Source organism: Rattus norvegicus, chromosome 15, assembly GCF_021556685.1.
Source record: "Rattus norvegicus strain SHRSP/BbbUtx chromosome 15, alternate assembly SHRSP_T2T, whole genome shotgun sequence".
Lineage (NCBI taxonomy): Eukaryota > Metazoa > Chordata > Mammalia > Rodentia > Muridae > Rattus > Rattus norvegicus.
Window position 1 is genome coordinate 41,217,501 of NC_141548.1, and position 27,815 is coordinate 41,245,315.

Sequence of the window (27,815 nt, forward strand, 5' to 3'; positions counted from 1 at the left end):
CCCCAGCCCTGGAAGGGAAGGTCCAAATGCAGACTGGAGGGGGAGAAGGCAGAGGAGGCAAGATAAGCTTCAGTCATTTGTCATTTTAATTGGCTCAAATGCTCTAAGGAGAGCTGGGCCCTGTCCTGTCTCTGTTCTGGATAGAGTCCAGCTCAGATTGTAGACGGCACAGTGTGGGCGGCAGGGAGTCTCAGGCTGTGATGCCCACGAAGGGCACTGAGGAGGATAGGGTCAGGGCCAGGATGGGAGGCACATGAGTGGTCAGAGGCAGGCTGGCTGCCCCGGCATCTCAGAAATTTAAGACAGCAATGTAGCAACCGAAATAGACATGCTGTAAAGAATTCCTGGCATCTGAAGGGCCTTCCTAGTTCTCCTAACTCATTCTGCTGCTAAGGAGGACCCTGCCAACCAGCCTGGCTGAGCAAGCTCTAGGTACAGCAGAGATAGCTGGTAGCTAAAACCTAGCTCCCTCTTCTAGACAATGACCAGGTGCAGAAAGGGACTCCAGACAGGGACAGTCCTTACATTGACCCATTGTATGTATGTGACCTCCTGTCCCTGGGAATAAAGATAGGACAGGCTCTCCTTCCCAAGCTACAGGTGAGGCTACCACAGTCCCAGAAGGTGTCAGAAGGTGTTTGATGCAGTCAAGGACCATGATCTTCTGGCAACTGACTCATGCCAGTGTGTGCTATGACAGTATCTGGCCCCACAGAGCTGGCAGCCCCAGAGAGGATTTCTGGATTAGGTAGGGGCTGTGATAAGTGATGTTGGCTTAGTATGTGACTTCTAGGAACAATGGGATCTCAGAAACACTCTGGCCAGGTTGTAGAACGAAAGGAAGGATATTAAAAACATAAGGGTATAGGGTAGAGCCCCTTAGCAGGTTTGATCCAGAGAATGAGCTATGAGGACAGGGGAGGGTGACCCAAATGGGGACTGAAGTATTTTAGACAGCAAGAAAGTAGGAAAAGCTAGCCTTCAGTAGCACTTGTGACAAGGGTCCTCAATAGGCCTCTGACTTTCAAAGCAAAGCAAGGTGTTTGGGCACTGGCCTTCACAGGACTATTATAGCATATGTCCACCAGGTGGCAGTAGTGTGGCTTGGGAAGTGCATCTTTCTAATTCATCCGGAGGGCTCTCTGAGAGTTAGTGTTGGCCTGGGTAAGGTGAGTGGAATAGACTAGACAAAAAGTCCTCCCACCATCTGACAGGTTTAGAGCAAGACCTGTCATGGACCACATAAGAGCCATGGAAAAGGGCTGTGCTTGTTCTTCTTAGCCAAGAGCCCAGATCCTGGGTAAACAGGATCAGCCTATCACAGAAAGAACTTACAGCAGCCAACATGTCAGAGATGGAAGGAAGTGAGACGCCATCAGCAGACACATCCAGGTGGGGACAGGTGAGGATTTCCTAGTGATACTGGGAGTGCAGAAATGCAAGCTGAGAGAAAGCCAGATGTCGGTGTAGGACGGCTTCCAGCCCCATAGGAAGCTGTTGTAGGAAGAAGAAATGCTGGCGGGAGCCCAAGCTCATGGAGGAAGGAAGCAGACCACTGGGGTGTATCCTGTCACCATGCACCTGTCCCAGTGACACATGTGTCAGCCAATGAAGGGAGCTGCCCAGACAGGTCAGTGCTGCAGGATCAGAACCACTGCTTGCTCTCCTGACCAACCCATGGGACCTTTGTCCACTGCCATTTGATAATTTAGGTGTCCACTCAGAGGATCCCTATCCACAAACACTAGCTCCCACCAATCTCATGGGTGGACTTTAGCAAGGACAGAAATCCTGTTTCCCTTTCTTGGTCCCCTAAAAGATGAAGTAAGATGGGAGAGACCAGATAGTTTTACAACAGTATGGAAACCTCTTCCAAGCCAGCTATGACTCCACAGTCCCCAATTCTAAAACCCCTGACAATAACCAAGTGTGACCCCATGTTGGACAGGGAGACCTTGGCAAATGTCAACCACAGTTAAGCATAATCTTTGAGGAGGGAAGGCGGTACCAGAGGGACGAGCCTCTTCATCTACATCTCACAGATATAAACACCAACAAGGAGTAATGACAGGGAGATCCCTCTGAGCCAGCCTCCTGACAGCTTCTCCGTGTAGAGTCCCGTGGAGCTCCAGCCCTAATGGCCTGGGGTGGCAGCTCGTCACTCTTATCTTATGCAGGCCAAATCACCTCTGCAAAGACATTCCTGGTGCCTCACTCTGGATGTCTCGGTAGTCCTCTCATTTATGTGTGTAGACAAGAAGATCAAAGCCCCCAGGGATGCATGAAGTTTGTCAGGGCTGGGCTCTCCTTCCATTAGAGTTGACAAATGCCTTGTTCAGCTGATAGGTCGCAGATAGCCACCCGGCCAGAGGAGAAAGCCATAAGGAGGGAGGTGGAGGTGGTAGCCAGAAGGCTACAGAGACTGAAGAGGGATTGAAGTGGCAGGGTGAAGAGAGGACTAGAATTAGAGACCCCCAACTTGTACCAGCACCCTCATTTCGTTCTCTCTGTCTCTCTGTCTCTCTGTCTCTCTATCTCTGTCTGTCTGTCTGTCTGTCTGTCTGTCTGTCTCTCTCTGTGTGTGTGTGTGTGTGTGTGTGTGTAGGTAGGTAGGCCGGAAGACAACCTTGTTCTATTATTTCTCAAGAGCCACCTACTTTTTAAATTTAGTTAATAATTAATTAATCTGTGTGTGGGTGTTTTGCCTGCATGTATGTATGTGTACCACTGTGTACCTGTTGCATGAGGAGGACAGAAGACAATTCATGATTTCTTCGTGGAAAGCGGTGTATATAAAAATTGCAGTGTTCCAAGAATGCTCTGCAGATCTCCATAGACAGTGAGGAAAGAAGGGCAGGCACAGAGGAAAGATGCGGATGTGGAATCCCAAAGGGGCAGAGGCAGAAAGAAGGAATGAGAAAAGGAGCTTGATCTCTGTGAGCTCTTGAGAACTGTATGATTGTAGCGTCCACTCCCAGACCTTGTGTGCCCCATTCTTGCTCCCAGATGAAGGTGTGCTCTGAAGCTTGCTGAGGTGTGAGTGGTGAGCCAAGGGAGAGCATCCTTAGCCACAAGAGCAAGAGGCTGCCCGTGCTCAAGGAAGGAGCAAGAACACTCCTCTACAAGCGTTATTAGAACCTGATGCAGAGGCTCCAGTCTCTGTACCTGAGCTCCTATGCTTGTTCAGGACGTTGAAGTGGCCCACAACGATGCCTTTAGAACCAGATGTTTACCCTGTGAGTCTTATGTCTGTAGCAGCAGTGAACCATAGCCATTGGCCCATCCTCACACCTCCACCCATCCCAGCACACCTCTCCCAGATGTAAAGTTCAGAAGAGATAGCTCAGAGTGAACCTACAGTCTTGGGGGTGATGTCTGCTGAAACGGCAGCATTATTCCCTGTGAACAGTGTGGTAGCACCAGTTCCCCAAACCCCAAACCTCAAACCTACAGTCTCAAGGCCGTGTGCTTACAGCAAGTGCTATATGTTATTACATTTCCCTTCCCCAGTCACTTCTTGAGGAGAAATAGCTTTACTCAAGAAATGGTGGGAAAAGGTCATGAAGACCTACATTTATGATAAATGGCCCCTGGTACCTAAAAAGGTAGTCCTATAGAAACTAATGACATTTATTTTTTAAGTTATATTAGCCTTGACACTATTCATAATGGCCATGATGTGGCGAGGCACACTGCCAGGTGAATGGATAAAGGTGTGGCACTCATATCCGTTTATGGTGATCATAGACTGAGCCTCCTTGCCATGGAAGTCATCCCTGGTCCTAAGAATGAATAACAACCACCAGTAAACCCCAGGGAAATTCAAGGATTTTGCATGATTGACATAAATATAGTCCTTGAACCTCCATCCAATGACAGATCCTAGACAAAGGTTTTTGTAGAAAATTTTAGGGAAATTCTGGGTAAGAGAAATTTTCACATCCTTCAATATGCTGTCCTTAGTCCTACCCAAGAAGCAATGCAATTTGAAACATTTTCCAAACTTGCCTGATGATTGCTTCCTTTGCCCAGTGAGTCAGTCACTGAAGGGATTCTAGGGCGCACAGTTAGGGAACTGGTGTTTTAACCCCTCCGTCAGCCTCCATTCAAGGTGTCCTTGCCGGGAGATGCAGAGAATATTCTTGGGATGACATCACCAAGGCGTTAGTATTATTACCACTTTACCATTTGCTTCACAACCATGAACCACTGCATTTATATTCCCTTCCCTCACTTCTGGAGAGAAGGCTTCCCAACCCAGGTTTGCCTCCAACTCCATCCTGCTGACCTGCTGCCCAGAGCTGAGTTTATGGGTGTGCACCCCTACACCCAACTTATATTGCTATCATACCCTGGGAGAACAAATTACCCACCACCATGGAGCTGAGTGAGAACTCACTGGCCATCCAATGGGGCAACAGAACGCTGGGCACTGGGGCCCTTTGCTGTGTCTTCGCTTACACAGGCACTCCTCGCTTCTTGCATGCAGAACTTCTGAAGTTTGCCCTCATTTGTCAGTATTTTTCCTCAGTGCTTTTGGTGTCAAACTCTCTGGCTTTCAGTGAGATTCAGTCATCTCTAACCTGATATATTCTTAGAAATACAACCACAGAGTGGCTCTAATATGGTGGCTTACACACATGCCCAGTGGGGCCATCCTCACTTCCTCTTCGTGGAAGAAAAAGACCCACAAATTCTCAAATCATCCCATCTGGGCTGATAGTAACTCTGAGGTGACTGAGTCCAGTCTTAGCCTCAGCTCTCATTCAGAAGCCCCAGCCCTACTCCCCAGCCCCAGCCCTCGGTATCCCTATCTGTCTACTTCATACATTGCTAAGGGGAATAATTAGGCACCAGTACCTGGGGTTACTCCAAGAAAGAATGTCCCATGGATCATAGAGAACTGAAAAGCTAACTCAGAGTAGTAAAGTGATTCTTCTTCCTCTTTTCCTCCTCTTCCTCCTCCCCCTCCTCCTCCTCTTCCTTTTCTTCCTCTTCTTCCTCTTCTTCCTCCTCTTCCTCCTCCTCCTCCTTCAAGACAGGGTTTCTCTATGTAGCTCTGGCTGTCCTGGAACTTGCTCTGTAGTCTAGGCTGGCCTCAGAGATCTGCCTGCCTCTGCCTGCCCTTGCCTGATGGGATTAAAGGCGTGTCACCACCGCCCAGCTAGAAGGACCATTCTTCCTCAGACCACAGACACAGAGAACTTCCTGAGTTTGTTTTTGGAGAAATGAGGTTCTAGAAACTCTTTTTGAGGTTTTGTTTTCCAGGTTAGGCATTTACCTTAAATTTTTTTTTACATTTTATTTTATTATGACAAAATACATTCAGTATCAAAGTTACCATCTTAATAGTTTTAAAGTGGAACCCCAGTGCCAAGAGCACATTCACTTGGTCTAACCATTTACTCCTAGATCTATTTCACCTCCCAAACTGAGGCTTGGGACTCTGTAGAAACTCACTCTGCATCTCCCACATCCCCCACACCATCAGCACCACCATCCTACTTTCTGTGTCTATGCATGTCACTGCCCTTGGAATGGTAGACCCCAGGGCCCTGGGAAGAGGGTAGAGTGGAGTGCAGGCCACTTACTCAGCAGAGAGAGAGAGAGAGAATGTCTGAATGTCGTCAGTGTGAGCTATGCTTCTCCAGGGTGCCATCCCTGTTTCCCCTCACTGCTGGTCTCAGGTGACCCTAGGCTGGGTATCCTGCCTTTTAGGAGTCTGGAGACAGCCCTGGTAAGTCTGGTTCCATGATAAACTGGGGGACAGTGACTTACTGGGACCTTTAACAACAATGAAAACAGCAACCATCACTATCTACCCATCCAATCCCCGACCCCCCCTCAAAAAAAATTCCAAAACAAAAGAAAACAGAGGCTGGAGTTTACAAAGTGTTTTTTGATCCTTCAGCTATTGCACCTGTGGTACAATCATCACCACACACAGAACAAGACATAGAAGCCCATGGCAGTGAGCTCCTGCCTTAGGCCTTCATGGCCACGATGTGGCCATCATCACACGTGGGCCTTATCCACAAGTCCTGCTGCTGAATGTCTATAGCCCCTCCATTCATGTTGAATTAATGTGGAGTCTTTGGGAAGCCACTAGGCTTGGGGCCCCACAAATGGGGTTAGGGTCCTTATTAAAGGGACCCAGAGAGCTCTCTGGTCCTCTTTCCATCATGTGAGGACAAAGAAGATGGCCAGCTACAGCGCAGAAGGGGACACTGGGTAGCACTCCAGCATGCTGGCATCCTGGTGTCCACTGCTTGGTGTGATAAGCTTCAGCTACATGGAAGCCACCCTGTGGGACTTTGTTATTACAGCCCCAAAGGACAAGGTTCCAGAGGGCCTTTTCGAGTTGTCAGTATGTGCAAGTCTGAGGAGGACAGTTCAGATTCCCAGAAACCCATGTAAAGTCAGGTAGGCATGGCAACCCATCTGCATTTCAACCTCAGAGGCAGAGACAAGATGCCTGGAGCTCGCTGGCTAGCAAAAGTAGCTGTATTGATGAACTCCGGGTTTGATTAATAGTTCTTACTTTACTGAACAGGGATGGAGAGAGAGAGAGAGAGAGAGAGAGAGAGAGAGAGAGAGAGAGAGAGAGAGAGAATGAATAAGGTGTAAGAACGGCACTTGAACCACCTTAACCCAGCTCTGAATCGGCCTTCCAGCTTCGATGTGCTCTTCCCCAGCAGATGCCTTACAGGATGCTTCTCTGGCCCATCCCTTATCATCTTGAAAATGGACATTTGAAGAGACAGAACTCACAGTGTTCTCCATCCCAAGGTCCAGTGAATGGCACTGTGCTGCCCAATGCCTACAGCTACTCAACACTAGGCAAGAAGGCACGTGACTCTCTACTTGTAGAATAGGAGAATAAAGTTCACAGTGGTCCTGTGTAATCAATCCATGGGCCATATGAGAAATGTCATGAAAAGCTGTGGGAACAGAGTTTGGGAGGGGAACCTGAGACAAGATCTGTAATGCATTCCATGTAAGGCTCCTGTGAGTGCATTCACGGTAGAGCACGTTCCTGGGGCAGGACCCCCATACTGCGATGCCACAGACAGGCTGGAGGCTCCCAGCGGAGGGCAAGGTGCTTCCGGTCTGTGCAAAGTAACTGTGGATGCTCAGTGTTTACAGTCTTCTGTGAGATGAGAGACCTGAGCCTCCGCACCACCCCTCCCAGCAGCAGGGAGAGTGGTCAGCTGCCAGCCCCAGTTGACCTATGTGACCCAGAGCTATCACAGGAAGACAGTCTTGCAGTGGCCTAGGACCACCCATGATGCGGTCAGCCCAGGGTGGCCAGAGAGCAAAGAAGGAAACTACAGGAATATTCCTCAAGCCTCCGGTTAAGCTGGCCCCATGGTAGGTGCGAAACACACACCCGATGCCCGAATAGACAGGGATTGAAACCTTAGATCACACTTCCTGAGCCCTTCCATCCCCCATCCCATTCCCCTGGAGGAGTGACTATTAGGCTCCACATTGGACAGCTAAGGAGACTGAGGCACAGCACGGTCAGGGTAAATATCCTGGCTGAAGTCACTATGCCCCAGCATGTGGCAGAAGCAGGATTTCCAGACAGGTCTGTCTACCCTTGGAGCCCACACCTCCCTCCACAGCCCCCACAGAGCCCATAGGAACTTCTCTTCATACCCAAGCCTGGAATGAAGAGCCTTTGTCTAACACGGGAACTTCCAGAGAGAAGCGAGGAGGCTGTGCGTCCATGGAGTTAGCAGACAGAGCGCTCGTCACCCGAATCTTCACCAAGGAGCACAGCTGCCACACAAGCACTCATCCAGCCTCAGGTGGGGGTAGCAGCTATAGATACAGCCACTATTTCATGAGGGTTGCTCACAGCCAGAGAGAAAACCACCGCATCACTAAGATGGCCAAGGTCATCTCCTGTAGCCCCTTGCCACAGCGCACATGTCTGGCGTTTGAGTTAAGGATGCCTCAGGCTGTAGAGAAGGGTCTATCACAGGCTTCTGGGCTCTTCATCTCAAGGTAAATTAAACCACGTAATGTTGATATATTTATTTAATGGCACTGTCATGGGGATCAAGCTCAGAGCCCCATGCAAGATCAATGCTCTGCCACTGAGTCACATCCCCGAGTCCTTTAGTTCTTTTGGTCACTAACCATGGCACTTCCACAAGGTCTAATCCAATACCCAAGAGCATCATGAGGCTACGAGAATCTGATGGAAAATCCCAACTGAAACTCTCATCTCACCTACCCTGCGCCCAGTCGGCAGCCTTTGGCAGAGTAATCTCCCTAGCACTGGTATTGGGAGAGCAAGTCGCCTGGTCTGTCAGCCCATCTTACCACCCTAGCTGGAGAGCAAAAGATTCAAACCCAGAAACCAGAAGCCACATCAGTCTGGTGCTTAATATGCCCACACCTGGCTCAATGTCTTCTTCTGAGCTCTCTCAAGGGGGTACAGATCAGAGACATGTGTGAGGTCTCCAGCTTCAGACAGGCCCTCAGCCAGCGGTTGCTAGGCAAGTCTGGGGTTAGGTGGAGAAGGATCATGTTCAGCCGATGCAGAGCTTCTGGGAAGATCATGGATAGACTCTGACAACTCATTCTAAACTCTTTCCCCAACCCTAGTCCTGAAGCCCTAGCAGGTGCTGACAGCCATTGACGACCAGAGCTGTGTGGATTCTGGCCTCTCCCCATCCATTTTCTTGGTCTGTTCTACCAGGCTGCCTGGAGTTTATGACTAGAGGCTTCACAAACACGGTCAGGTGTGTTGGTAGGGAACTCTGGGTTAAGGGAATCACTGCCCTCTGCTCCCGTTCCAGCCCTCTAACCTTGTAATGCACACATCCCTCCCTGAGGCTGTTCCTTATGCCACGATCTCCATGGCATACTTGTCTCTCCCATGGCACACACCCACCCTTTGACTCCCTGTAAGCCGTCCACGTGACGTGCCCCTCCTCGGTAGCATGCCCACCCAGCCCTCTGTCTCTTCTTGGGCACTGCATGGGGTCCCTGCATCATCAGCTGCTCCGGGAACTGATCCAGGCAACATCACTGGTGCGTAGGAAATGAAGATGCTGGTGGGATTTCTCCAAGTTACTTCTTCCAGGCTTGCATCGTTGTCCCCATAGCTAGGGTATATAGAGTAAGGGCTTTCTAAGAGGCAGTCCTCACCCTGCCTCAGGAGGTAGGAGGACTAAACTAAATACCAATATGCAAAATATTCAGATAACAGAAATCCCAGAGTTTGAATGTCTACAGACGTGACCAGGGGACCATGAAGTCCTCCATCACTGAGGGTCTAAGGGTCTGTGCTTAGACATGGAACACCATCTACCTCTTAGAAATGGCAGCAGAACCCAGAGGAAGCTGTGATTTCAAAACCAAGTGAGGACAAAACTAAATCTCTGAGATTCAGGTGACCTCCGTAAAGACCGAGAATTGGGTTGTCTGGTCTCCATGGGTTTTCACCCAGGATTTCGTCCAAATCCTAGATGCCTGAGCACTTCTCTGAGAGGCCACCCAACAAGGTCCTCCTTTGAGAAGGTGATGCTAGCTCTTGGGGTTGGGGGCGGGTGGAGCCGGAACTCACATCCTAGCCTTTGTGCTGTCAGACTGAAGCTCTTAAAAGTAAGGCCTCCTGGGAGTAGCATGCCTGGAGGAAGGCTAGCAGCATCACCGGGACTGGCACTGGAAGAGCAGGTCCCTCCTAAACACTGCTGGCAGGTATCTGGAGGCTGTGAATCATGTGGTCCTTCGCTGCATACTGTATGTGGCTACCAGATGCAGTTGTGCGTAAAATCAGTCCAGGTATGATTCCTGGCTCTTCCTATCCCGATATGTTGAAGAGCCCATTCATCAAAAAGCAATCAGTTAACATCCCTGATGTCTTTCCTTGCCTGAGCATCAAGGTTCTGAAGGCAGGCCCTGTTTGTTTGTCTTTGAAGGTATGCGTTGCTGAAGGGCAGCTTTCCAGATGAGCAAAAACCCCACAGATGTGCATGTGTGTGTGAATGTGTGCAAGTGCATACCTGCATCTGTGTGCGTGCACATGCGTGTGTGTGTGTGTGTACATGTGTGCATGCCAGTGCATGTGGGAATGTGTGAGTGTGTATGCATGAATATTCATGCATGTGTCTGTGTGTGTGCACATGTGTGCATATGAGTGCACCAGTGTGTGCATGCACACACATGAGCGTGCACAGAGAACTCACATCACCTTATGACATCATTGGTTTCCTGCATCTTCTGCAGGTGTTGTCCTGGCACGAATGCCTGCCATGTCTCGTGGTAGATCATGGTACACCTGTGTTTAGTTTGCTTTTCCTTTGCACTGTGCACCAAGCATCCTTTCTGTTTCTAGGCTGTGAGGGGCTCCCCCGACACTGCTCTACTCTTATCTACCCCTTGTCTCCAGGGTGTTTAGGAACAGGAAGCCCCCACCCCCACCCTTGGGTTTTCTTTTCGGTAATCCTTTGTTATACAGGCACTGCAAATATTTTCTTCCCCACTGACACCTTAACTTTGATCAGAGGTCACTCGGAGAGTCGCCAGCAGGACTCACAGGCAGGGCCACTGCTTCAGGCTGTTTAATTCATAGTCCCCCCCAACCCAATCTGTAAAATCCTAGCTGCCACCTTACAGGGCTGTGTGCTGTGGTACTGAGGACTTCAGAGGCTCTGTCAGACCCATCTGGCTTCTGCTTAGAGACTGCATTTGCCAGAGGTGAAGCTGAACTTGGAACTGCTTAGCAGAGGGACACACCCGCACGAGCCCGGAGGCTGGGCATGTCTGGCCTGGATTGGTGAACATTGAGATTCTTCACCGTCTCCGTTCCCACTGCACTGCAGTCTGTACTGAACCCTGCTCTGCTGGGTTATTTAGATTAGTGTGTCATTATCTATGGACTGAGGGCAAAGAATAAAATATTGGCTCGCCCGCCATTCAGTCACATAGCACAAACACCATGGGGCCTTTCCTATGCTATGGGCTGGGGTCATAGTGAGACACAGACACTGCCTAGCTTACCAGAGGAGGGCAGTGCCTGGCCAAAGATGCCTTCAGCTCTTCCTGACTTACTCAGACACATCCAAACACTGCCTGGCATGTGGGAGTGGGGGAAGGGGTGGGGCTACTGTGCAGCACTGGGGCCAGAAATATCCTGAGGAACATCATCAGCTGTCACATGGGAATCTGGGAGGTGAGTGAGACGCAGCATAATGAAGGAGTGATACCAATAAGCTGACAGGGTTTTACCGCCTCTCCCTGCCGGGGTTTCCTGGGTTGGCTGGCTGCTTGCCTGTGCACACGCAGCCTGCACACGTGCCTGCACGCACCTGTGCCCTGCCATCACCACCTCTGGACAGTTTTATATGCAGTCTCCTGCTCTCTGGAGAATAGAGGGCACAAAGCCCAATTGGGTCTCTGACAGACCAGGTCCTAGAGGTTCATGGGAAAAGGCCACTCACAGTCCAGGGCAATGACCAGGAGGCTAATTTTAACCACACAAGCCAACTGACCTTGGTGTGGGCAAGGGCTCCAACAGAGATGGCCCTAGATGGTACCCTGGCCCTTCTCTAAGGCAGCAGTCTGAGATAGTGTACTCTCCTCGCCCTCCTACCTCCCCTGGCCCTGTCAGCTGCTGGGCAGTGTTCCCTCCACCTCATCGGTCCTCAGGAATCTTCCTCCACCCCTGAGACCGGCTCCTGTCAGCCTCCATCAGCCTGTGAAGCCCACACAGACTTGGTGGTCCAGGGGCCAAGGTGAACAGGAGGGAGAACAAGTCCGGAGGTCTGGGGGAGCTGGAATCTGACAGGTTAGGCCCCCAGGTGACTCCAGGGAAGGTGCTTTCCACTATGGAGTGTGTCTGAGGGAAGGGAATGTGCACATATTGACATCCATCTGCATGCAGAGCCCTGTGCCTGCGGATTTCAGAACATTACACAGATCCCCCATGAGATGGAGAAGAAAAGCAATTGGTCAGGGTTCCCCGGCCCAGCTGAGGCAGAGCCGAGGGTGGCTTCTTCTTAGCTAGATCCTCCATGGCTTGACCCATGCATGGCAAGGCAGGCAAGGGCTGAGGTCAGGCCGTGGGGATCCTGAGGCCACCTCTGCCTAGGCTACAGTTTTCTGTGCTAACCATTTCCACGTCTCTCAGGACACAGTAGCCAAGGAGGGCACTGCAGAGTCAGGGAAAGCCACCTGTCAGGGTCCCAGCAAGGAAGACCAGCGGGAGGCTCACCTTCAGAGTCTTGGTTTGCCCATTGGCAAAACGAGAGCAGGACCGCAGTCGATGCGCCCATGGGAGTGGCCAAAAGAGAACATGTCTGAGGCCTAGGCACAGTGACACACAGGTGGCACTGTTGGCCTGGAGAATGTCCTAGCACTCCAGGAGCCCAGTATCTTTGCTTCCTGGAGTGAGTGAAGACAGATGGTCCCCTTGGGAGAGGCCCTGTCTTATTCCTGGATGTTTCTCCTTGGGGTTAAGTGTGACCTCGGGAGGTAATAAAGTCACCACCTTCCATGACAGCTATAGGGCCTGCGCACCCTCAGGTTTAACTCAGCACAGTGTCCTGGATGCTCTCCAGTGATAGTAGGCAGGGATGTGACTCTATGAATCATGGGATGGTCCCAGGGATAGCTGGGACCCCATCCAACCTCAGAGCTAGCCAGGCTAGAGGCCGCAGCAGGACCTGCCTCTCCTTTTCTTGGTTCCTTCCTGTTATTTTTTGTGGCCCCTCAGCCCCCGGCCTGAGCTGTAGTTTGCTTGATACCTGGGGTACACCCCTGCTTCTCATTTCTCATATGAATGTTATCCTCTGTCCCCCAAGGCTGCGCTCTACAGTGCTAGACACTAAGTCAATGCTGGGCTTGAAGGTCTCCATCCCACTTCCTAGGGGTACAGTGATAACCACAGTCTGGGTGTCTCTTCCTGTCTGCTGTCTAGATGAGTGAAGACATCCAAGGCCAGACTCAGCACGGGAAGGCCCTACACACTGAATTGCTGTGCTGTCCCAAATGCAGCTCTGTTTGTAGGCATGCCTGTTTTAAACACACCACCCTGTGCTCTTTCTCCTAAGGGAAGCACCTAGGGAACAGGACTTCTCAGTGAGCAGCCAGTCTGATTGGAGAGTTCATAAACGTCTACTTCATCACATTTCCGCTTTCGGAAGAACCCAGAGCATGCCACCCTCTGCCGTCAAGACGCTGATGTAACTGGCCAAGCAGACTCCCCCATGCCACCCACCCCAGGTCCTCAGGAAAACACCTCATTTGACCTTAATTTCCCACTTATGAGAGGCTCGAGCTCATTCTGGAATAGACAAGAGGTTTCCAGAAAGTGTGTTGGAGTGGGACTATTCTGTCCAATATCCTTTACAAGGCAAACAAGGAAGACAAGAACTTCATCAATCAGCAAGGACTGTGTGAGACCAGAGGAGACTTACTCCTTCTCTCCTGTTGCAGCGCAAGGTGAGCATCCTAACCCTGACATCATCAGATTCTCTCTCCACAGATGGGTGCCTCTTACCAGCTGCATAGTAAGTTAACTTAGCCTTTCTGTGCCTCAGGGCTTCCCAGGGTTACGTAAACTGGCACCTCATACTCTGATGCTGACTGTTTATAAAGGTTCCATTTGCATAGTTTGGATATTCTAAACAGTGTGGAGGTGTCAACCTTTCTTTAATGATGTTCAACTCAGACTCAACTTTGATGTGGGCTATGCCAATGAGCCTGTGGGAGGTCTGTGTGTCTCTCCTGTTTCCTGGGCTGCTTCTCGCACTGTCTCTCTGTCTCTTTATCCCTTTGAGATGAAGGCTCAGAACAAGACACACCTGCTGTGTGCCCATTTCCCAAACGAAGAAACTGAGGTTCAGAGGTGTGAATCATTGTACCACATATCCTGTGGGAGGAAGTGCTTTGACTTGAACTTGGGATTTACCTGATCCCAGAAACCTGCTCTCACCCAGTGGTGTGGCCAGGTTCTAGGAAAGCAAATGCCTGTCTCAGGTAAGAATGGTCCTAGGGTCCCCAGGCTTAGTCTGTATCCTTCACCTGACTCTGGGTAAGGAGGCAACCATCATATGACCAGATCTTTCAGATGTAGTCCCCTTGCCAGTGGCTCCCATGGCCACCACTGTGTTGGGAGAACACTGCACTCCACAGACACCTCCCCTCCCACTAGCGCTCCCCACCCCATGTGTCTCCCGGTCCTATTTTCTCTGCTTCCCTCTTTTTTCTTTACAAATCCCTCCCCAACTCTCCTACTAGACCTGCTGATTGGGATATGGAAGGTTCTTTGTCCTGAATAAATGGGTGAACCACAACACCCGGGACCCTCCTTCATTCAGTGCGGGCAAAGTGCGACCCCTTGTGGGGAGAGTAAGCCAGCATTTGATGTCACCTCTACCACAGAGCTGGGAAAAGTCATGGGGAGTTCTCACAGAGCCAGAATTCCTGGGAAATAATATTCCTCAGTAGCTCACTCAGCTCAGCTGCAAAAGTCGGGATCGTGGGCCGTCATCAGTAATAGCTGGGGATGATTAAATAGGAAGCCACAGGCCGTGGATAGAGCTTGGGAGGGTGTGGGGGGGGGATGCGTTTATCCTGCGCACATGAGGACTTGAGTGTGAACCGCCAGCGCTCATGTAAAAAGCCAAACATAAGCGTGGGTGCCTGTAATCTCAGGGTCAGGGGAGATACTGGGGGATTCCGAGGCCAGGAAGGCTATTCTGTATAATTTGGGCAACTGTGCTTTGGTAGAGTGTGAACCCAAGTGTGAAGTGTGTTGATCCCAGCCCCTCTCAGGGAGCAAGTGGGCTCACTATTGCAAGGTGTTGGCATCTAAAAGGGTTGAGGATTTATGGAGACTGGACCCTTTCCACTTACTTTTCTATAAACTTAACCCTCCCCCCCCCAGCCTATATAAACAAAACAGGATGAATCAGAGACAGAAAAACAGGCGAGAGAAGCACCACACTTGAGGAGATGACCACCTCATCTCATTGCTTTCTGTCCATGTTCTAGGGAAACTCAAGGAGCTTGCTTCCTTGGAGGCCCAGACACGGGGTTTGTGGGGTGAGATCGCCACCTGCTGGCCAGGAAAGACAATGTCAGTCACGCCAGCGTCCTTTGCTGGGGGTAGGGGGTAAGGTAATCCCCCACCACCTTGTGTGCCACATCTGATCAGCCGCCGGTAAAGACCTGGGAAACAGTAAAACTCTCATGACTTTATTATAGAAAAGTCCCAAAGTGTGCGGGCGTGGGGGTGGGGGTGTCATACAGCCAGGGCTACCTGGAGCAGCAGACAGGGAGGCACCTGCTGTCGAGTCTTTCAAGGTGAGAGAAATGGGAACTCTCTGATCGATCGCCAGCCACTAGCTGCCTTCTGGGTTATGAGGGCTTCATACACTGTCCTTTGCTAACCTGCCAGACCCGCTCTCGGCATCATCCTGGGTCTGAACGCAACTGGAGGTAAGTTCTTTTTTTTTTTTTTTTTTTTTTCCCCGAAGCTGGGGACCGAACCCAGGGCCTTGCGCTTGCTAGGCAAGCGCTCTACCACTGAGCTAAATCCCCAACCCCCGGAGGTAAGTTCTAACCCAATCCTTCTTTGTGTTACATTCAAGGAATGGAGGGCACAGAGCAGCTAAGTAACTTGCCCAAAGGCACACAGCCAGGGAAGGGTGGGCCAAGGCAAGAGTGGACCAAGGTTGTACCTTGAGAGTCCATGCCCCACCACGAAGCCACCCTTGTCTCCTGGCTCCCTCATTTGAGAAGCAGGCCCGCCATTCCACCCCGACTCTGCAGCCTACCTAGTCTGAAAGAAGAGCTAGTTAAATGGGAACATATTAACTCAAAGTCAAGAGTCCAGCAGGAAGGAGACTCAGGCAGGGAACCCTGAAGAGCCTATTTGCTGCTAAGGCTGCAGCTCATATTGGCCCTCCGTGGCTGTGTAGAAGTCCTCCAGCACTGACTGCAGGAACTCAAAGGTAGGCCGCTCCTCAGGTCGGCCTCGCCAGCACTCAGTGATGACGTCATGGTACAACTCAGGCGGACATGTCTCTGGGCATGGCATTCGGTAGCCATGCTCCAGGCTACGGATGACCTCAGGGTTGCTCATTCCTGCAGGAGAGTGGACAGGGAGCTTCAGGGCAGGTGGTGCTCCAGGAGAGCAGTCACTGGCCCTGGGGATGGGGGTGGGACGGCAGTAAACCAGCACTAGAAGGGAGAGAGCAGGCTCTGACACGCTATGGCCAGCGTAACCCTGGCAGGTCACATAGGTGTCCGTAGCGGAGTACCACTTTGGTTTTTCAGACAGGGTTCTTCTTGTATAGGCCAGACTGGCCTTGAACTCAAGATCTATCTGTCTCAGCCTCCCAAGTGCTAGAATCACAAGCTTGAGCTATGATGCCTGGCTCTGATGCCATCTAATTCCATTCTAATCTCCCCTTCCCATCGCACTCCTTTCCCCTCCCTACTCCTACCCTCCCCCTCCCTCTGCCCTCTCTTGCATGTGTGCACGAGTGTGCAGGTCTGGGCTTCAGTCTCTGTGACAGAACTCTGCTCTCACCAGTATGACATACCCATAGACAGTGAACCTGGGGAGTCACCATCAGGATGTCCCAGGGGGACAGTGAGGAGCACAGGAATTGTGCCTACCTGGGTAGGGAACACGCCCATATGTGACAATCTCCATCAGCAAGACTCCAAAGGACCACACATCAGCCTTGATGGTAAACACCCCGAAGTGGATGGCTTCTGGGGCAGTCCACTTGATGGGGAACTTGGCCCCTGCCAGGAAAACGCAGCAGCTCCAGGGACTGCCAACCTTCTACCCCCCACCCCATCCCAACCCACAGCAGCCCCAACCCCTCTCTGCCTGCTCCCACTGGGGGGTCTTGCAGGATGTATAGACTGCACACACAAGGATATAGGAAGACACAGTCACTTGCTGCTATCCTAGGAGTCCTTAAAAACAGTGTCAATGTCACTGGGTGGTGATGGTGCACACTTTAATCCCAGCACTCAGGAGGCAGAGGCAGTTGGATCTCTGAGTTCGAGTCCCCCCCTGGTCTACAAAGCGAGTTCAAGGAAAGCAAAGGCTACATAGAGAAACCTGTGTTTAAAAACCAACGAAACAAAACAGAAAAAGCAAAAACCAAACCAACAACAAAGCCAAGGTCACCCATGCATGCATCCATCTGGCTTATTGCTTTGTTTGCTTTTGACGTTTTGGAGCCAGGGTCTTGTGTATCCCAGACTGGCCTCAGACTCGATAGTAGCCAGGGGTAACCTTGAACTCCTAAACCTCCTGCCACCACCTTCCAGAGTGCTGGGTCACAGCCATGCACCAACATTTATACTCTGCTGGATAGGAAACCCTGGGCTTTGTGACAGGGAGGGACTGAGCCATGTCCCCAGCCCCATGCATGTCTGTCTGAGGTGGAAGCATCCTTTCCTATCTCACTCAGCCTTGTCCAGCAGCGGGGACCATGGTGGGTGAGCCGTTTTTAACTGCTCTATGCATCACTCTGTGCTTTCCTGCAAAAGGCAAACCTGACACTCAGACACCTCAGAGGGCCACTGTGTGGAAGGATACCAAGGCCCACTGTCAGTCATATCACTATGGTTGCAGCCTTAGTAGGCACTGAGAGCCAACCTCAGACTGAAGTGGCACTGGCCACCTCCCCCAGATGGTTTCACTGTCCCAGGCACCAGCCGAAAGTCCCCTGAGGAGAGGTATCAGTCCCCAAGTTGTGGCTCTCCTCCTGATTCCACTGATTAATGCATTTAACTGCTTGCTTGATCAATGCACCAGATCACCCTGCAAAGTCAGTTTTCCTCACTTGAAGTAACACAGTAGAACCCTCCATGGCAACCCTTCAGGAGCAAAGGTTGGGTGCTCACGCTTTAGTCAGAGCCACGTTTTCCAAAGTGTGCTCCCTGGCACCCTCCTTCCACAGGGGTTGATGGGAACTGGGTGGGAGAGAATACTTTCTCAACCTTGTCTGGGGGTCAGCGGGTGAGACAAGGGGAAGGAAGTGCAGGACTTCTCCATCCCATTGCTAGATTCATGTGCACTGGAGTCTCTAGGATGGGAAGGAGGCAGCTGGGCTCCCCAGGGGCTCGAGGTGCTCCTGTGCCACCCTACCCGCCATCTAGGGAAAGGAGGTGCTGAGCTGTCTGGGAAAGGATGAAACACAAGGTCCATTGGTCTCCTAGTCATCTCCAACAGCAAGGAGACATCCAAGGGGGCTCCAGGGAGTTGAGAAGTTCCTGGAGTTGAGTGTGTGTGTGTGTATGTGTGTGTGTGTGTGTGTGTGTGTGTGTGTGTGTGTGCGCGCGCGCGCGCGTGTGTGTGCGCATGCGTGAGCGCGAGCCCACATGCGTGCACACTCTGCTCACCCTCTTGGGCAGTATATTCACTGTCGATGATCCTGGCCAAGCCGAAGTCAGCGATTTTGCAGCACAAGGTCTCAGACACCAGGATGTTGGCTGCCCGCAGGTCACGGTGGATGGAATTCATGCGCTCTATGTAAGCCATCCCTTCTGCAACCTGAGGGGACAGGCCACACGGTGAAGGGCAGCAAGGATGGAGCCTACCAGCCCTTAAGTAAGGCCAGCCTCACATCCCCTGCCAGGTGGGAAGGAAGAGGGCTGAGTGGGGCGTGGTGAGGTGGGGGAGAAGGCACCCACCCCTTCCCGTGAGACCCAGACTCAGGCCAGCAGAGAAGCTGTCATCAAACAGCTAGGCTGACATCTCCACCCCTGTCCTCCCTTTTCAGACAATTGCCTCCAAGGTCTGTGGGCTAGGCATAGCAAAGAAGGCTGGGGCTGTGGAAAGCCTCCATGAGACAGGGAGAAGAAATAACGAACAGGGTGTAGGGCATAGCACCATAGCATAGAAGGGCAGGGCTACTCCCTCAGTGGACAGTTCTCTCAGAGGAGTCAGTCACACCTTGGAATCACTAATGTACAATGGGCTGGGTCACTTCCCTGAGAGGTCCTAGTTATGACCTGGAACATGAGAAGTCATCTCTAGGGCACAGAGTTAGGGCCAATATTGAATAAGCTAACTATGGCTGAGACCCTGACCCTGCACCTGCCCCAGGTGGGCAAGAATGAACCTGGAGGAGAGACTGTCACTAAAGAGGAGCTTTGTCTGTTCCAAGCACCTGTACCAGGCCATTAAGTCTGTAGTCACTCACTGATGGATGGAAAGGGTGACTTCAGCTCTCACCTGCTCCTGCAGGATGTCAGCTCCTGAATGGATCCTACTTGCCCAGAGACTTAGGTACATATGCTCTCAACTCCTCTCCTATCGAGCCACATGCCAGCCCCTGGTCCCACATCTGTTTCCACAGTCCTTGCTTTATGCATGAGTCTCCTCATTTGCTCCCTCGTGAAACCACTCAGTCAATATGCATTTGCTAGTGCGAGACCATGAGGGCTGGAGAGTTGGAAAGCCAGAGAGTAAACAGCTTCTGTCTAGGCAGCCCTGGCGATGCTCACCATGTTAGCTAACACTGATCGGCTTTAGAAAGAAAACAAACCCTACACAAACATAGAAGACAGAGGTGAATCTGTGTCTGTGGAAAAGATGTTACAGAGGAAAGGGGATCCCGGCTCTATATAGTTCTTCTCCCTGGTGCTTTGTACCCAAGGGCACTAATGAGGCTTGTTCATCCATCGATGAGCAGCAAACCACTCAAGATCAGAGTCAATAACACCCACTTGTCCAGAAAAGCCTTGGCAGACATGCCCTCTGACAAGGGCCAGTCCTGAGCACTGGCTGGAAATCTGCAGATAGGAAGAGTCCAAAGCAGTCTGCACAGAAGTTACGGCAGGGCACTGAACAGAAGCAACATTCTTGTGGCTGCAGAGGACACATGGAGAGGGTCCAGTTTTCCCTTGGGGTGAGTCTTTGTGCAGCGGGATTAAAAGAGAAAGGGCAAGGAGAGAGAAGAAAAAGGAATGGCGGACAGGCTTCTGCCCATCCAGTGCCTGCCTCAAAGCCAGTCGCCAGGGTTAAGTTTCTGCATCCATCCTAACAGCTGCACTGATAGATCTCTGCCACCTCAGTGGAAAAAAGACACCGTGACCTCAGTTCCTGAGCTGATAGCAGCTGCAGATAGTATGGGAAGGGGTCGGAAGTTAAAGCGGGCAAGTGGGTTAGAGTGTGGGCGAGAAGGCTCCCCTTTATGGCTCTCTGTGTGTTGACTGTGTCTCACAGGCTGGCCACAGACCACAGCTTTCTTGCTGAGAGTTCCAGTTTCAACAGTCACACTCAGAGCAACCAGATGTGTCTTCCTGCCAGTTAGAACCCTCAGCAGAAATCCCCCAGGGAGAAAGATCTGCCCCATTTTGATTCTGAGCATTCCCAGCAGAGACTGGAGAGGGCCATACATGGATAACTCAAAGGGAACCAAAGGCCGATCAGTTCAGGACAGCTGAGACCTGGTTCTTAAAATTCCTGACGGTAGGTGTGTGTGTGTGTGTGTGTGTGTGTGTGTGTGTGTGTGTGTGTGTGTGTGTGTGTGTGTAGGGGGTGTCCCTAGAAAGTTTTGTACCTTGTACTCAGTGTGGCTCATGCTTCAGCAGGCTGAGGCCAGTTCCAGGGCTGTACCAAGATTTAGGGGTCTTGGAACAGAACGGGCAATTGGAGAAGGAAATCAGAGCAAAGCATGCCTGCCTACCCGCTAAACAAAACTCTTGTCTATTCTCCAGCTTTCCAACATCCACTGCCATCTCTACCTTCCTAACAGAACTACCCATGGCTGCCCAGAAATGGAACTACATTTCCCAAACTCCTTTGCAGCCAAGTGGGTCACTGAGGCAAGTGGAGTAGGGAGGGCATGTAAAAGCAAATGTAAGGGTGGTGGGAGGGACATGTTCCTAGAGGAAAGAAGGTGGGATTTTTATCTCTATCTTCTTCTTGCTGGCTAAGAGGCAAGGGTGGATGATAAAGCTTCAGTAGCTACCTGTCGTTCCTTGCTAGCAGGGCAGAAGACAGCAGTGAACAAAGCCTCTTATCTGTCCTCCTCTAGGGGTCTACATATTTAATAGTCACTACTTCAGGCTTTCTGTCCTTCACAGTCCAGCCCGCATCTGAACAGCACAGTCTCCTACCAGGGAATCCCAGTACAGTCCCAAAGCACAGAGCTGGGTATCAGCTCTCGAGGCTTCCTCTGCGTCATAGCTCACCAACCTGGGCTGACATGTCAATCAGCCTTGGAAGGGACAATCTGCTACCTTCATCGGTCTTCAGAAAATCCAGCAAGCATCCTAGGAAAAGAAAGACAGTGACTGCAAAGTGGCTAGAGCCTAGCTCTGATGGCTTGGTCTGTGGAGGGGTCTGCCTACGGCTGAGGAGCCTCATGCTTCTGGGAAACACTGGCTCCCAGACTTCCAAAAGTTAGTTCTCAGTCAAATTCAGGGACATGACTAGGGTCTCTTGGGTCAGCAGAGCTAGAGTGGGCTAGCTCTGGGCCTAAGGTTAGTGTTCTTTTCCAGCATGATGTTCCTAGGGGTCTTCATTGGTCCAGTCCCCTCCTAGACAGACTTCCCCCTGAAGACCAAGCATTAACAAGGAAACACCAGAAGAGAGAGCTGGGGCAAGTAATAAGTGTGGCTCTTCCACAGAGCTCACTGGCTGGGAGGTGCTCTCGAAAACTGCAGCCAGGAGGCAGGCACCCAGCATAGCCTGTGATGCTGCCCCTCTTGGTAACAAGGATTACAATTAGCATGGTAACATTGAGAACCTCCAGGAGCAAAAGTGATGTCAGAGCCATGGGGGATGAGGTCCTATAGGTCGAAGACTGAGCCAGGTTTGAGGAGGCACTGCAAAAGCTGCCCAGGCCCATTCCTCTTGTCACCCACCCTGTGAAATGTTCACAGGCTTGCAAAAGTTCCCATCACCAGGAAGAGGTGAAACTGGATTATTAGATCCACCTTTGAGTACCCCAGTCTATAGCTCTTCCAAGTTTGCAAGGCTCTGCTGATCGCAATTGGGCTCAAAGCATGATGTGTGTGCTTCAGAAGCAAAAAACAGGTTCTGGAAACATGGGTCTTGCTCTGGGAGTGGGAAACACACTCCAGAAGCAAAACTGGAGCTCTGGAAGACTGAGCTCCCCCTGAGCTAAGAACACAGCTCTCTGAAATCTATTCTACCTTGTTTCTCAGCCTTCCCTCTCATAAGACAAAGCTTACAGATCCCCTATAGAAGCCCCCTGGGCCAGGCAAACCCACCAGCATGTTCCACTCTTGTTTCTGCCCTTCAAGCCCTGTCCTGTAGAGGGTGAGAGGACCCTACCTCTGGCCATGTATTCCGTGACAATGTAGATGGGCTCTCTGGTGACCACGGCGTAGAGACGGACCAGCCTCTCATGCTGCAGGGTTTTCATCACGTTGGCCTCACCCAGGAAAGCTTCCGGAGACATGGTTCCCTCCTTCAGGGTCTTGATTGCCACCTTCATGTTATTTTTGTAATAACCTGAAAGGGCGGGAGAGTGAAGGAGCCATTCAGACGTTGAAGACCACAGATTCAAGCTTCACTCTATTCGGGCCCAAGGTCTAAGCTGGAACATGTAGTTCCTGCGGGGGATGATGGGAGCTCATATCTTGTGCAAGATATTAGCTTGTCTCTGAAAACCCCACGATGGAGCCTCAGGATGTGTCTGGAGTCTGTGTTCGTGCAGTCTGGGGTGTGGAATGACACCCAAGTGTGTAAGGCAATGCTGGGGCAATGTTCTTCCCAGACGTGCCGAGCCTTGGTGAGGACCAGGTCTGCAGCTCCAGATAGAGGAGCCTCAATTCTGGGCGTGAGGCTCAAGGAGGCATCAGAGTGGACGTTTTGAGACATGGACCAGAGTAGAACAAGACAAAGGGCCTTATGTTACACCCGGAGAGTGCTTTCAGTAAGCAGCAGCAGGCAGCAACTATGACAGGATGATGTGGCCTCTGGGGTTGGGACTCCCACAGACACACCCCAGCAAGCATGACTTCTGTTTGCACAGACCCTGGAGCTCCTGACTCCAATATCTGATGTATGGCTTATGTCTGGAGAGCTGGGGTTAAGAGGACCTAGTGAAATGGCCAAGTACACATAAATCAGCCACAAAGACAGCATCAGGCTGAGAATAAGAGGGACTGGCTTGAAAATTGGGAGAGCTGGATTCGAGTCTCTTCCACTACAGGGAAGACAAAGTAACGGTGTGAGTTCTTTGGCACCTGGACTTATTAACTCATCCGTAAAGACACATAGCCCTGCCTCCACCCCTCACAGGCCCCTCAGGAAAGGGGGTGTGCTGTCCCTATGGAGCTGCCTGCCTCCTGTGGCCACTTCAGGCTCAGAACAGAGAGTAGAGAGAGGGAACTTGGGATGCCACAACTCACCCATCCAGACTTCACCAAACTGCCCAGACCCAAGTTTCCGGACCAACTTGAGGGACTGCCTGGGGATTTCCCATTCGTCTTGGGCCCAGGGATTCTTCGGGGCTGGGTTCACACAGGGCAGGGTCAACTTCTGACACAAACCGTCCCCTTTCTCTGTTTCAGGGAAGAAAAGAGGGTCCTGGAGGTCACCAGAGCAGATACGTCTTAATTACCACATTGTCCCACAACTGTGTCCCCTGTCTCACTCCCGTGTGGGAGGCAGGACGTGATTGATGTCTGGGATCTGCACTTTCTGAGACTGCAGGTCTTTTGCTACATTCCGAGGAGCCCCTATGAAGCACTAGGCCTCTGATCTCCAAATGATTAAGCTGAAAGTTGGCACGTCCTTAAGTCTGGTTTGGAGGACCCCAACCCAGTTGATTCACACAGTTTAGGGTCATGCGGTAGAGACCCCAGGGATTCCTCAGGGAAGCCCCTACCCCAACACCTCTTACCAGAATAGTGCTGCACCAGGGCCTGGAGGGTGGGGAAGGTGATCCGGGGCGAGATGTAATAGCCTCCATTGTCCAGTGAGCGGATCTTATAGTGCTTGACCATCTCCCCCTGGCTGGTGACGTCTTTCACAGATAGGGAAAAGGCACCTAGAGGGTTAATAGACACATTTGAAGTAAGACAAAGTAAGTATAGTTGGGGCTTATGAGATGTGAAAAAAGGTTCCCAAATTCTGTATTCAGTTCTCAGACGTTTCAACACTCTCCCAGAACACTCCCTATTGGCTGTCTGACCCAGACTTCCCTTCAAGCCCCTAAACTGCCAGGGACTCAGGAAACAGGACTGTTTCTCATCTATATATGGGTGCCTGGAATACTGAGAAGTGAAAGGTCTCCAGAGGACGTGGAGCTTAAATATCTTTGATTTGAAGGATGATGGCTTCCCCCAGAGAATCAGGGCCTCCAGTGCAGATGCCTTTCCCAGAAGCATAGCAAACCATTCACCAGAGGCCTTTCTCTCACACTGTGTTTTATAGTCTGTGTTCACATTTTTGTATAGACAAGGAAGCAAGGCACACAAGAATAAAGAATTTCCCTCCTGCCAAGAAGTTTGTTTCCTTGAGCTTTTATAAAATGCCTCTGTCCAGCCCTGTGGCTACCACAGAATCTCCCATTTTCAAATTAGTTGTGAAATGAGGCCATTAAATGGAGGTTAGGAGAAGAGTTAGAAGTAGGCTTGGGGTGGGGGGGCATCCCACCCTTCCCACGGACACATCTTTGAGGAGCAGTCCCACCCTCCGCCACAAGGGGTCAGGCCTGCACACCTTTCGTGTGAGGACCTTGATACTATGTTGCTGATTGTTTTGGATGCTTTCCTCATCTCAAGACTTTTCTCCTCTTGTATCTTTCCTTGCCAATCTGTCTCTCACAGCCTATTTGCAAAGGGACACAAAGGGTCTGTACTGCTGTCCATCACACCTTGATGTTGCCATAGGCCTTGCTCTTTCCCAGCCTCCTGTGACCTGCCACTCTGACTGAGATGCTTTCTCAGTCAGATTCTCCAATCTTGACTCTTTGGTTCCAAAAAAATGCCAGGGAACTGAAGGCTATCTGGTGCCTTTCCTTTCTTAGCCCCTATCTGCCTCAGTCCACTAGTTCGTGACCACTGTAACAAGGGACATGGGACAGAAGCCATGGAGCAGGTATCCCTGCTACTCTGGACCAAAGCCATTGTGGGGCTTCCCAGGACCATGCACACACAGCAAGGGGGCGGCGAGCCTCCTGAACCCACCTTTATTGCTCTCACTCTCTCTGATGAGAAAGGAGCCGGCTTTGTTCATTGGAGCCAGCAACTGCCTCTCAGCATCCTTCCGGCTGATGGTCCTGAAGAACCATCTGGAAAACAGCAAGAGTGGGTGAGCCTCAGAGTTGGTGACACCCCTAAGTTGATCCTGAGATGTTCCTCACATCCTGCTCAGTTAGATGGCTCCTAAGGCCCTGCAACCCCACCCCATCCCATCTCCCATCAGCTTCTAGGCTCACATTTTCCCTGAACGAAGCAAGAACATGGGCTAGGTAACCTCCATTAGTGTTAGTCTGCAAAATTGTTCCTGGCCCACCACTGTCCCCTGGCATGAGTTTGTAATTTCCTTGCTTTCTGAGTGAATAACAGCAGTGCCTGGGGCTTTCTGGGCCTGGTTCCTTCCAAGCCACCTCTCTTTATCACGGGGCTTTTTGTCATGTGTTGTGGTCAGATAAAAAATGTTCCTACAGGCTTGTGTGTATTTGAAGATGTGGTCCCTGGCTAGTGGTGCTGTTTTGGGAGGCTGAGAAACCTTCTAGATATGAGGTCTAATTGGAGGCCATGGGAGTGGCACTTGAGGTGACAAGCCAGCTCGGCTGCCCTGCTGGAGTTCTAGCTGCTTCCTGCTCCACCAAGCTGTGAGAGGTACCCAGCTGTACATTCTTGCCGTCGTGAACTCTACTGTGTCTTCCCCACCCTGATGGGCTGTACTTTCTCAGACCATGATCCAAAATGAATCCTTCTTTAAACTATAGTTTTTTTAATAATGATGAAAGAAGTAACCAATACAACATGGTTCTGGGGGAAAACCCAGGGCCCACGTTGTGTGGGAAGGGTAGGGAAGAGGGAGTGTCATCACCATGAGGTAAGGCATGCTCATGTCTCTGCACCAGATGAGGAAGTAGGGAAATGTCCCAGGTAGGCCTTCCTGGTGTGTGAAAGCTGGTGATAAGAAAGCTGAAGAAGCCGTTTGAGGACTGAGCCTGTCTCTGGCGGTGGTGGGGAGTGGTTGCAGGACGTAGGGCTTTGTTATAGATTCAGGAGGGGACCAGACACTGGGGATAGTCTCATCCAGAGAAGCCAGGAATCAGTAGCTCTTCTTTCTGATGGAAGACAGACTCCCTCGGCATCACTGAGTGTTAGAAGACAGCCAGAACCTCCAATCCCCAACCCCTCACCAACGGTCACCATTAAGCTCACTTCCTGGCCTTGCCACACCCAGAGCGGACAGAGCAGCCCTGACACTTGACGAAGTCAATCCACCTACTTTTCTACTTCCAGGGTCTCTACTGGGGCCACAAAGTTGCTGGGCACATAGCCTTCTCTTCCTGTGACGAGTGACCTGGCCAACCACCAGTCTCCAGTGCTAGCAGAAGAAGGGGAAACAGAAATGTGTCAGAGGCTCACACAAAAACGCTTTGGGCAGCATCCAGCACCCTATAACACATCCCAGTCTGTAGGAGACATTTAACGCAGAGACAGATAGCCTGATGATAAGGAGGTGCTGAGGGAGTGACCCATCCTCTGGGATGAGCATGTGACAGGCAGAAGGGGTCATGGTGCAGGAGGAAGGGTAGATTTGTTTGTATAGCCTGCGACCTGAGGACCATGCCGTTTACTAAGCAGCCTGTCTTAATCGATGGAGCAGGTCCAAAAGTTACAGAACGAGTTGGAACTGGCTAAGAAAACAAACCTAGGAGGGGTGCTGACAAGGGAGGAACTGGAAAGTTCTGTATAATCTAAGATCGAGGCACCCACTTATGGGTTTTAACTCAAACCCACTGCAGACCTGTAAGGATAACATGAGACCTTGGGGTTGCATGGTGTGGGCCTGAAGGGTAGAGGAAGGGAGAAGGGGAGAGCACAGGCAGACTGAAGGGTGTTCTGAGAGAGAGCACAGGGAGTAAGCCAAAGAGGAGTGGCTATGTGGGATCCAGTGAAGCTGCCTGTTAGATTTTTTTTTTAAAGATTTATTTATTTAATGTATATGAGTACACTGTAGCTGTCTTCAGACACACCAGAAGAGGGCATCAGATCTCATTATAGATGGTTGTGAGCCACCATGTGGTTGCTGGGATTTGAACTCAGGACCTCTGGAAGAGCAATCAGTGCTCTTAACCACTGAGCCATCTCTCCAGCCCTGCCTGTTAGATTTTAACAGCAGCCAGAAGGCCAGAAGTGAAAACCACCTTGCCAGAAGACTTGGAGCGAAGGACAATGGCTCGAGCCTGAGAAAACCCTAGCACTCACGAGAGGGAAATGGCAAGAGAGAAGACCCTTTAGGGGTGCTCCAGAGATGTGGTGGGTGAACTAGGGAGGTGGACAATGGGGAGTCCTTGATGACCGAGGACAGGTCAGAAATTTACCTCTTCAAGACTTGGAGCTTCTCTCCCTTTAGCACTTGCAGGTCCCTGTCATTCACAGCGGCATAGTCAAACAGGGCCACCACAAAACGCTCCTCTGGAAAGAACAAGGAAGGGATAGCTAACACTGGGGTCCACAACAGAAGTGGAGCTCTGGAGGACTGTATGGTGCAATATTCCTAAGAGCAATAGTGAAAGGGAAGCCACATGAGGCCACTCTCTCGACAGTGAAGAGGGGATTTTCAGGAAGTGACACCAGACCCATGGCCATTCTAG

At 51.1% G+C, this 27,815-nt stretch overlaps 1 protein-coding gene and 1 long non-coding RNA gene across 5 annotated transcripts in view; one reads left to right on the forward strand and one right to left on the reverse strand.

Annotated features, from left to right (window-relative positions):
• LOC148000997 (uncharacterized) overlaps positions 1–6,909 on the forward strand; it is a 25,044-nt gene extending 18,135 nt beyond the window's left edge. The window contains exon 3 of the long non-coding RNA XR_015638864.1: positions 6,699–6,909. This is a non-coding gene — a long non-coding RNA (uncharacterized LOC148000997). The remainder of the gene's footprint in view (positions 1–6,698) is intronic.
• Positions 6,910–15,198: 8,289 nt separating this feature from the next.
• Positions 15,199–27,815, reverse strand: part of Blk (BLK proto-oncogene, Src family tyrosine kinase) — a 38,696-nt gene continuing 26,079 nt past the window's right edge. For 2 of the 4 annotated variants that reach the window (XM_087586320.1, XM_087586321.1), the window contains 10 exons: positions 27,543–27,636; positions 26,444–26,542; positions 25,165–25,268; positions 23,877–24,023; positions 23,383–23,535; positions 22,301–22,480; positions 21,197–21,273; positions 18,394–18,544; positions 16,648–16,779; positions 15,199–16,110 (listed from right to left, as the gene is read on the reverse strand). In XM_087586320.1, the coding sequence (XP_087442446.1) occupies positions 15,905–16,110; positions 16,648–16,779; positions 18,394–18,544; positions 21,197–21,273; positions 22,301–22,480; positions 23,383–23,535; positions 23,877–24,023; positions 25,165–25,268; positions 26,444–26,542; positions 27,543–27,636 (1,343 nt within the window). In that variant the 3' untranslated portion in view covers positions 15,199–15,904. 4 annotated transcript variants of the gene reach the window in all.